The sequence below is a fragment of the Tyto alba genome, unplaced genomic scaffold (assembly GCF_018691265.1).
Source record: "Tyto alba isolate M040663 unplaced genomic scaffold, T.alba_DEE_v4.0 Super-Scaffold_34, whole genome shotgun sequence".
Classification (NCBI taxonomy): domain Eukaryota; kingdom Metazoa; phylum Chordata; class Aves; order Strigiformes; family Tytonidae; genus Tyto; species Tyto alba.
Window position 1 is genome coordinate 6,023,022 of NW_024881309.1, and position 10,285 is coordinate 6,033,306.

The 10,285-nt window shown below is 64.4% G+C and overlaps 1 protein-coding gene across 6 annotated transcripts in view; it reads right to left on the reverse strand.

Annotated features, from left to right (window-relative positions):
- FGFR1 (fibroblast growth factor receptor 1) overlaps positions 1-10,047 on the reverse strand; it is a 28,698-nt gene extending 18,651 nt beyond the window's left edge. For all 6 annotated transcript variants that reach the window (XM_042801484.1, XM_042801483.1, XM_042801482.1 and 3 more), the window contains exons 1-2: positions 9,849-10,047; positions 2,984-3,192 (exon numbers count right to left, since the gene is read on the reverse strand). In XM_042801484.1, coding sequence (XP_042657418.1) covers positions 2,984-3,074 — 91 coding nt within the window. In that variant the 5' untranslated portion in view covers positions 3,075-3,192; positions 9,849-10,047. The remainder of the gene's footprint in view (positions 1-2,983; positions 3,193-9,848) is intronic.
- Positions 10,048-10,285: the final 238 nt, after the last annotated feature.

Sequence of the window (10,285 nt, forward strand, 5' to 3'; positions counted from 1 at the left end):
CCTGTGGCCAGCTGGGCGGCCAGCAGCGGCCCCAGGAAATGGGGCAGCCCTCTGCCCCCCCGCCCCAACGGGGGCTCGGCTGAGCAGGGAGGGGGCTGCAGCCCCAGGCTCCTCTGCCAACCCCCCCCCCTCCCCAGCTCCAGAGGGCAGATGAATCCCCCCCCCCGAAAGTATCTGCTGCACTGGGGCGGCTGCTGGGGCTCAGCGGGCCCCAAAAGGAGCTGCCCAAGGCAGGACCCCCCCGTCCCCCGGGACACGGCTGTGCCTGGCTCCCCGCAAAACCCTGCTCGGCTGCTTTGCACCCCCAGCACCCCCCAGGCAGGGATGAGGCAGACCTCGAGCGGTGGAAATGCCTGAACAGCGGCGAGGACAATAGCAGACAAGGAGAGAGGAAAAAAATCCCCTCGGCAATTTTCTGCAGGTTTCTATTTAACCTGAAGACAAAGACCGGCTTTGTGAGGGCGGGCGATGGAGGTTGCTCATGGAAATTTCTTGGCTTTTCCCCTTAACTAGGGGTTTTTTACCACCTCCAAATTTAGGTAACCATAAAATGCAGTAAGTGCCCATTAATATTTTATTTGCTGCAGATTTTTCAGTAACAGAAGCAAGCCCCTGACAAAGGCAGAGTTCCCAAGCCCCCTCCCCACGCCACGAGGAGAGGCGAGCCAGCGATTGAAAATCCTCCTCTGCAGCGATGCAGGGGCCGCTGGCCGGGCGCGGGGGATTACTCGCTCCCTGAGAAGGGAGCTTAGCTGCCTCAGAACCGGGAGTAAACTGAAACCCCATAAACATCCAGAACAAAGTCCGGGAAAGCTGCTGCCTCCGGCGCGGAGGGGACCCGAGCGCGGCCGCCACTGCCCCCCGGCCGATGCTCGTGAGCCGGCGGCGATGTGGGGGGAAGGACAGCGAGCCTGGCCCCACGGACACGACGCCCCACAGCACAGAACTGAGCCCCCATGCACACCCTGCGGGACCCCAGACACCCCCCCCCCAATCCGGGGCCAGATCCGGAGCTCGCTCTGGCAAGAGACCGGCAAGGTGCTGGCGGCACGGCCGCGGGTCCTGGCCCAGGACCGGCTCTTCCCATCCCGCACGTCCTGCCGGGAACATTTTGTTCCCACCAGCTGGCCCCGGAGCCAAGGGATGGACTCAGCCCCAGCCGGGCTCCTGCTGTGGCACTAATTGGGCCGCCCTGGTGAGAACCATGTCGGGAAACGTTTCCAGAGGTTATTGTTAGCCCTGGCATGAGGCTGGCGAGGCACCAGCTCCCTCCTCTCCAACCTCTCCTCCTCTTCCACCGCCGCCTGACGCTGCTCCCCAAACCCCCCAGGGGCTGCAGGGCTCCTTAAGCACCCCAAAACCCACCTTTGCTCAAATTAGCCCTCAGCCTGAACACCCCAACAGCTTTCCCAGTGTGATAGACGGGGCTGCCAGTGCCTCTCTCCTGGCAGCATGAGAGCCATCCTCTCCCCAAACGGCGCCAGGAAACCTCTTCTAGAAAGAGCAATCTCCCGAGAAAAACACGTTTGCCACTGTCAACCGCATTGTTTACAGAAGTGGGGAGTAAAACATGCTGACGGAAAAATCTCAGAGATGGTCCCGGTGAGCGATGCTCTGCCCGGGCTCCTCTCTGGAGCCCGCAGCTCCCCAGGGACGATGCGGAGCTCCAGCTTTCTCCTGGGATGTATCCATGACCAGGGGACCTGCTGCTCAAACCAGAGGCACAGGCCACAGCATCACAGCATGCTTCCAGCCGCGATCACCTGGCCTCCCCACACCGAGGCTCGTGCAGGGACCCCGGCCGCAGCACGGCTTGCTCGCTGGTGCCAGCTCCTGCCCCGTCCCAAGCCCTGAGCCGTGATGGGACCGTGGGCACGGGGAGCGTGGCTGCTCTCCGGGGTGCCATGCCCAACATCAGCAGCACCAGCAATCAGCCTCTTGGGGTTTTGGTGGGAGGAAGAGGGAAGGGGGAGCGAGCCTTAAAAAGAAAAGCAGTACCCCACAGACCAGACATTCTTGGGTAATTAAAACCAAAAGGCAGTAAGTCAGAAGTCCTGTGCGGCGCTGCCTGGTCTGTTTATTCTCTGCCTCACCGAGGGGAAGGCCAAGGCTTTGAAATGCTAGAGCGGTGCTTTCTGTCGGGGCCGGCTGTCTCTGGGGCCAGGTGACCCCCTCAAGCCCATCCGAGGTGCATCTCGGGGTGCCACTCCGCTCCGGAGCTTTGAAGGGCTGCGGCAGCAGCAAACCCCCCCGCCTGCCTTTGCCAGGCTTCTAGGGCAAAGCAGTGATGAGAAGCGAGGGGGGTGCCCTCGCCTGGGGCTGCCCTGCAGGGATCAGGGCTGCAGGAGCCGCCTGAGCCAGTCCCGGCTTTGAACCCAGCCCCGTGGGCATTCCCCAGCCGGGAGCCACACTGGAGCATCCCGGGGGGCTCCGTGGGGTGCATTCACCCCACGCGCTGCCAGCTGGCAAAGCCTGCTCCGGTACCCTGCACCCAAATCCTCGGCCCTACCCACCGAGCCCAGCCCAGCCCAGCGTCAGGCAGGGGTGGGAGAAGGCTTCACGCTCGTCTCGGGCTGCAGATCGTCAGGGCCATGACAGGCGGTGACCCCCCGCCCCCCGCCAGGGACACAGCCCCCAGGGCTTCACATCCTTCTCCAAACCGACAACAACGACAACAACGTGGGGTTTTGCCACCGTTTCCCTCGGGGTTTAAAACGCCCACGGGCAACGCCGGAACCGCGCTTCCTGCGCCCACGCGAGCTGCTCTCAGCGGGCAACGTGCGCCGCGTCCCCGCGGGCACCGGCCGGCAGCTCCCAGGTAGCCGGGTGGCCACGAGGCACCGCGCTGCTGCCGGGGGGACGTGCCCTCTGCCTCCTCTGCGAGGGCGAGCGGCTCTCTTAGGGCCAGAAGAGAAACGCAGAGGCGGAGGCAGCCCCGGGGAAGCCTCTCCCGAGAGACCCGCGGTCCCTTTGCTCGCCTTACCTTGGTCGGGCAGGGTGGGGGCCGGCCTGGCAGCTGAGAGCGCGGCTGTGACCAGCACAGCCCAAAGGATGAGGCACCGCCAGGTAAACATCCCACTGCTGCGGCTACTGCTCGGCGACTGGGCTCCGCAACTCCCACTCCATGGGGACCCCGGGCTGGCCCCGGGCGGGCGCGGGGGGGGTCTCCGCCGGGCCGTCAGCCCCTCCGAGCTGCGAAGGAGGAAAGCAGAGTCAGGGCAGGGCGAGGTGCACCCCCACACCGCGCCATCCCACACCGGCACAGCTCCACGGGCTCGCCGTCGCAGGCGATGCTCCTCCCGCACCCAGCCCGGGGAGCGGGATGTCCCCGGAGCCGTGGGGGCAGGTCCCCGTGGACCCCTCCGCAGCCTGAAGCGACCCAGCGCTGACTGGCAGGGTTATGTTTTCCTGCATAAAAGCACTGATATGTCAAGAGCAAAACCACTGGCAAAGCAGAATCGAACGCAGCAAAATCTCCCAGAGCGGTGGAAGAAATTTTCAAACGCCGGTTAAAGAAAGGCAGGTTCCTGCTCTCCTGTTTTCCTCTTCCTGCACTTAGTTTGTGCTGAAAAGAAGATCTCCCATACAGATCAAAATTCCACAGAATTTTTGAAACAATAACCCCCTTGGCCCAAGCTGGGTCATCACGGTGCAGCAGCTCCCGGAAATTTCTTAGTTTTCCTTAACTTTTCTCAGATGAAAAATCATCTCAAAATCTCGCCAAGTTCTGTGGGACAGGAGATGTTTCTGCTGGGCTCGGAAAGGCCACTTCTCCCCCGCGTGAGCACACCTGCAGGCAAACACCCTCCTGCCTCTCTCCCTTGTTTCCACAACAGCCTCTGCCCCAAACACCCCGGCAGCACTGGGACCCCTGGGCGCTCCAGGACCACCAGCACCCCATTGACCCAAGACTTGGCTGCGGAAAATTCCACATATCCAGACCAAAACCTGACACTGTCCATGTCACCGTGCACCCAGATCCCGCTGCAAACCCCAAGCCCCTCCATCCCCTATGGAATCTATAGGGCACGCAGCCATCCCGGAGCCGAAGGGGTTAGCCGGTGCCTCGGCCCCGCTCCCACGTGCGGCAGATCTTTTTCCACCGACAGCTGTTTTCGGAGCAGCCGTTTGGGGAGAAATCCCCCGGCTTCCACGGCCAACACTACAATCCGCTCTCGTCCCTGCCAGCTCTCACGCTGGGCTCTCCAGCCCGTCCGTCCCCTCCGGTCCCTGTCCCCATCCCCTGCCAGGGGACCACTCTGTGCGGGGAGGGATCCGGCACAGGGAGACGCATCGGAGCCTGATCCCGGCTCAGGGTGCCCCGGGGATGTGCCCTCCACAGCCCTCATCCCTCCTTCCCGCCACGCTGGGAGCGCAGAGCTCTGCCAAAACACGTTCGAGGGGGACGCGGGAGCCCCAGCCCAAGCCCAGCTGCCCCCGGCCAAGTGTTCGCTGCAGTGTGGATGCGAGCAAACCCCCGCGCTCCGCCCCCGCGGCGCATCTGCAGCTCCGCAGAAGCCTGGGATGGAGGTCCCGACACCGGCTGCCGTTAACTGTCCCACCGGGCTCTGCCGGCGAGCTCCCTGCCCAGTTAATTGCACAACCCCAGCGCGGCCGTGCCGCTCCAGCCAGGGCGATGCTGGCGGCAAACGCTCCGGGAAAAGTGCAAGGACCAGGGTGCGGACGGGATGATCCCGTCCCCGAAACCCTCCTCCAGGCGCCGGCAGCCACAGCACCTCCCGGGGTGCAGCCGCACCTCCGCGCCCCCCAGCCCTCGCTGCGTGTCCTGAGCTCACCCCGCTCCTCTCCCGACCGACTCGTGCTCCCCGAAGCCCCGTGCCGAGCCGCTCCCGACCTGCTGCGCGAACAGGCGCTTCCTTTTGCCATCAGACGCCTGCCTAAAGTATGCGCTGTTAAAAACTGTGAGTAATAATTGTAGTGAGTAATAAGCCGCTACTCATCTTCCCCACACACTTGGTCCGTCGGAGCTCCGGGCACCCCGGCCGCTGCCTCTCCTGTTCCAGCGAGACCCTTGGCTCCCCTTGCCCGAAATTCCGGCTTTTCCCTGCGGATGGGCCGAGCAGCCGCCAGAACCAGCCCCAAAGGGCTCCCGGTTAACACCGGGTCCTGCCCGGGGAGCTCAGACCCCCTGAACAGCCTCTGCAGCCCACGGACGCCCAGCCGGGGCGCAGGTTTGGGGGCCCCAACTGCTGCGGGTCCGGCCGGCGCAGGAGCATTTGAGACCCACAATATTGACACAAGCAATCGGGCAGGGAAAAGCGGCACCCGGCAAACACCAGCGTTATCTCCAAGCACCAGTGCGCCCCGGCGCCAGGCAGTGCGCTTTAAAATAGTTATTGAATGTTAACAATTTATCAGGGTTTGGAAGGGGGAGGTGGAATTCTTCGTGGAGAAGAAAAAAAAAAAAAAAAAAAAAAAAAAGTCTTTGGTATTTCTGGAAATTATTTTCTGTCTCTAAGTGGTTTTGTTTATTGACAGCACATGCTCCCCGGAACATGCTCTAATGCGGAGCGTCTGCGTGGGCCTCCCGAGCCGGCCCCGTGCCGAGGGGCGGGAGGGATGGAGGGAGGGGAGCGCAGCGCTTCCAGAAGCAGCAGTTCCTGAAAAATGAGTCAGTGCTGGCTCGGCGCACAGCAAAGCCCTTCTCCAGATCCACCTCAGAGCGGGCGCCTTCCAGCTGATTCAGGGGCTCGACAGCAGCATATTTCCATGGCGTATGGAGCGCTCGGCAGCGAAGAGCTGCCCCGCGGCCTGGGAGAGTCGCTGGGAGGGACTGGGAGGGAGGAACGGGTGCCAAGATCCAGAGGGAGCACAGGACCGATGCTCGTCTCCCTGGGGCACACAGGGAGGTGGCGGCAGCCGCGGCTTTGCTGGAAGGCAAAGGGTGCAGGACAGGGACGCATCCTGAGCGCGGGGCTCAAACCAAGCACCCTGCCTGCCCCCCCTGCAGAGGCTCAGCAGCACCCTAGGAAACCCTGGCGTTCAGAGAGGATGCTGAAGGGAAGGGGCAGCACGGACCCTTCCCTCCTTCCCAGGGGAAAAGGGAGCCCCGGGGAGTCCCACGGTGCCTGCCCCCCGGGGCTCCGCTGTGCCCGCTCGGCAAGGAGGCGAGGAAGCGGGGAGAGTGCTCCTACCTGTGCGAACAACGGCATGGCTCTTCTCCGTGTTTGTGCAGCTTTTATAGAAATCCCAACAGGAAACCGTTTGCTCAGGAGGACGGGAGCTTGGGCAGGGTGGGTGTCCGGCTCCTGCCGGGCACCGTCCCCGCTCCCCGCGGCCCCGGCACACTGCAATTTACTGCTCAGGGGTGGATTCAAACAACTAAAAATGGAAGCAGTAAGAGAGGAGCCAGCGCTAACTGCCCCTCGGAGACCTGCCTCCGAGACTGCAATTACAACTGGCCATTACACCCACGGAGCTATTTTGGAGCAGTGACGGACACCCCTGTGCCCACCTGCGCGCCCTCCCAGGGGCACACGCTCCCCACACACCCGGGTGTCGGGGAAGATGCTCTCAAGATGCTCTCACGCCGCCTTTGCACGCCCGTGCGTTCACGAGGAGCAAGCCTTGTGCAACCTGTCTCCCCCACTGTCCTCGGGGACCCCGAGGGCTGCACTTTTGCCCCTCGCCTGTCCCACGCCCGTGAGTCACCGGGCTGAGCTGTCCCAGGGACGCGGCACAAGATGGGACCTTCCACACTCGGGCAGCAGCTCGTGTTGAACGTTTCTGTGCTGAGTGTAGTGGGGAAGCCCCTTCCCGTCCCGTGGCCCTTCCCCAGGAATGCAGCCAAAGTGCCAAAAGCAGAAGCCGGTGCCGGAGCAGGTTGCCCAGTGCCAGAGCAGGGGGTCAGAGCCCAGGTTCAGCCTGCAGCTTCCCGCGACGCTGTGCTGTCCCACCAGGGCCCCCCCCCCGATCTGATCCCCCGGGACCAGGCTCCGTGTGCTCGCGCTGCCGGCTGGGGTGGGGTGGGGGGCTCGGTGGGGCTGGGGTGGCTCCGGACCGGGGCAGCTTGGCCACCACGTCCCCGTTGGAGCAGAGCTGGCCCGTGCAGCACCCACCATGTCAGAGCATCCCGGGGGCAGGCGAGCGCCGCGGTGCCTCAGCGCCAGCAACCAGCGTGTAAGGCAACAGGCAGAAAAACAACAGGGAAAGGCCAAATTCAACAGGGAGAAGAGTCCGAGCTGGGCTCTCCGGTCTGCAAGGCTTCAGGAGCTCGCAGTGGGGGCTGCACCCAGCTCGGGGCCCCGCATCCCTTGGGGTGGAGAAGGGGTGACAGACCTTGCCTGGCACAGATGCCCTCCATCTCCAAAATACAGAAAGGAGACTCAATTTTTCTCTGAGGCTTGACACAAGCGGCCCTCCAGGCGCCCTTGGGGAAGAAGGGCATGCCAAAGGCAAAATTCTTGGGTGACGCAGAGAAAAGCCTTTCCCTCACCCAGCGCTCCTTGCCCCAGCCTGCAGCTCAGGTCAAGAACCAAGTATTTGCTGAAATAAAAAGCAAACACAACTGCAAATGTAACTATAGGGAAAAACTATAATGCTTAAAGCAGATGCATGCTTGGAAAAATAAATATCCAACTGTGCAGCATGCATACTGCGTTAACCCTTGCTGGGCATACGTGCTGCAGCCTGCCGCGAGGCCTTACAGCTACCAGGGTGTCTCCAGCACGGAGCTCGCTGCACGCTGTGGGCATCCAGCAGTGGGGGAGCCTGGCACGTGGGGCAGGAGGGATGGGGAAGTGCCCAGCCTCACCCACAGATCTCTGTAAAACCATTTCAGTTTTAGAAGCATCCTCAAATTCAGGGATCCCTACCCGAGGGCTTGGTTTTCAGACCTGCAGAGCACCCACTGGTACCCAAAAAATCTCCACTGGGCTGCTCTGGGAGGGCACTGGTCCAAGACAGGGACACTGGGGCACAACCACAGCCTGCCATCACCTGAAAGAGGCAGAGGCCTGTTATCCAGCCTGGGCAGGAGCTGGATGGGGTCTTCACTACCTTCAGCTCCTCCAAGGAAAGGTGCTGGCAGAGGAAGGACACACACTTCTCCAGCAAACATATCCCCAACTGGTTGCATTTCTCTTCATGCTCAGAAACAGAAGGTCCCCCCCAATGGGGGGGAAAGCTGAATTTCTGGGAAGGGATGAACATCTGTGACCCAGCTCCAGCCCAGTGGCCCCTTCTAGCAGCCAGGGCTTGGGGGGCCGGTGCATCGGGGGGAAACCAGTGGGGCTGGGGTCAATACAGCTCCTAGTGCTGTTTCTGGTTTTAGGTAGATTAATCAACAGGCAGCTCCAGCTCCCAACCTGGAAGCAACCCGGGCTCCTTCCCAGCCCGCCAGGGCAGGCAAAGCCCGCAGCTGACGGATGTGCATGCGGGCTGCTCCTGCCTTCGCCCCGCCAGGGCAGGGACTATTTGTTTTAATCCCCTCTGAGCAACACAACGAAAAGGCAACAGTGCGTGCCAGCCACCGCGGAGATTAAGGGAGGAAGCGCTCCTGTGTGGGGAAAATGGCTGCTAGCCAGAGCAGGGGTCCGCGGGGCCCCGGCTCCTGCGGCACCCCCCGGGCTGGGCAGCGCGGGTGCCCCCCCACTCCTCTGCACGCACGCTCGCTTCCAGCTGGTCAGCACCCAGAAATTTCCAGCCAGAGCAAATCACCGCCTCCGCCTGAACACCAATCCCCATTTCACTCTGGCCGGGACCCTGGCAGGGCAGCAGCCTCCGAGCCCGTCTGGTTTATTAACGCAAGCGGCTGGGCGACCCGCAGCGCCGGGGTTTAAACATTGACGGGGAGGAACCTGCGTGGGCCAGCCACGACACCCCAGCCGCGGGGCCGTAACTCCACAACCCGGGCAGAGCAGGGACTCGCGAGGCGGCTTCCGCGCTCCTCGGCGTAACCTGAACACGGACACGCTCTGCTCCTTCCTCGCGCAAGGCCAGCTGGCTCACGGCCCCAACAGCAAAGAAAATAGATAAATCACAACCACCGCAACCGAACCCGCCGCCCGGAGCCCACCCCGGGGCTGCGCACGTCAGCCCAGCAGAAAACCGACTATCGCCCGCGCGGTCGGGTGCCACGCCGCGCCCCCCGCGCTCGCCATGGGCGAACGAGAGCGATTCCCGCAAAGAGCTGGGATAAAGGAGGCTCTCGGAGCCCCCCACCTCCCGCGGGCAGCTTCCAAATACAAAGGGAAACACAAACCCGTAACGGACCGCGCTATTCCGAGCGCCGCCATCCCCGGTGACCACCGGAACACCCCAGAATCCGCAATCTTCAACAAAACTAATCCCAGCTCCTTTTCCATCTTTTTCTGGAAGCCGCGGGGCTCCCGCTTAGGAACTTTTCGGGAACAAGGGACCAGGCGGCAACTCGGCAACGAGCCCCCAGCCCCGCGGCCGGGAGGGGTCCCGGGCCCCCGCCCGCCCTGGGACCGGGGGGGGGGGGGTCTCCAGCCGCGGCTCGGCCCGAGGGACGGGGCCGCCTTTCCAAACTGCCGCCCCCCGGGGGCTGCAAAGCGGGGCCCCCGACACACGCACGCCGGACGGCCCCGGTGAGCGCCCGCAAACAGGAGCCCCTCCCCACACCCCCCTTCGGTGTCCGCAAACCTCCAGCACCCGCAAACCGGGAGCACCCCCCCCGCCCCCCGCCCCGGGCGCACCGGTGGGGGGGGGGGGGGGGGGGGGGGGGCGAAAGGGGATGGGGGGGCGGGTCCGCCCGCCGCGGAGCCCCGCGGGCCGGGGGGTGCCCCCAGGTGCCGGCTCGGGCCCCCGCCCCGCGGTGCCGGTGCCGGTGCCGTCCCGGTCGGAGCGCGGCGGCGGGTACTCACCGGAGCCCCGCGGCTCTCCGGGAACAATGGAGGGGAGCCCCGGCCGGGGCGAGAGGCGCAGCCCCGCCGCCCCCGCGCTCACAGCGGCCGCCCCATAGCGGGGCCGGCCCCGAGGTGGCGGCGGGACGCGCTCCCGGAGCCGCGGCCACCCCCGACGGCCGCCGCTGCCGCTGCCGCCCGTCCCCGCCGTGCGCCCGCCGCCGCCGGACTGAGCCGCTCCCGCACCGCCCCGCCGCCTCCTCCCGGCTCCTCCCCCGCCGCCCTTCCTCCCACCCTCCTCCTCCTCAGCGGGCTGATGGGGCTTGTAGTCGCCAACGGGCCAGCCCCCCCCCCCCCCCCAAGTCGAAGCTCCCGGGCCGCGCTCCCGGCAGCCGCCCGCCGCGGGGGTGTGTGGGGGGGGTCCCCGCTGGTTTTGCAGGCGGTTTCGCCCCGACGGG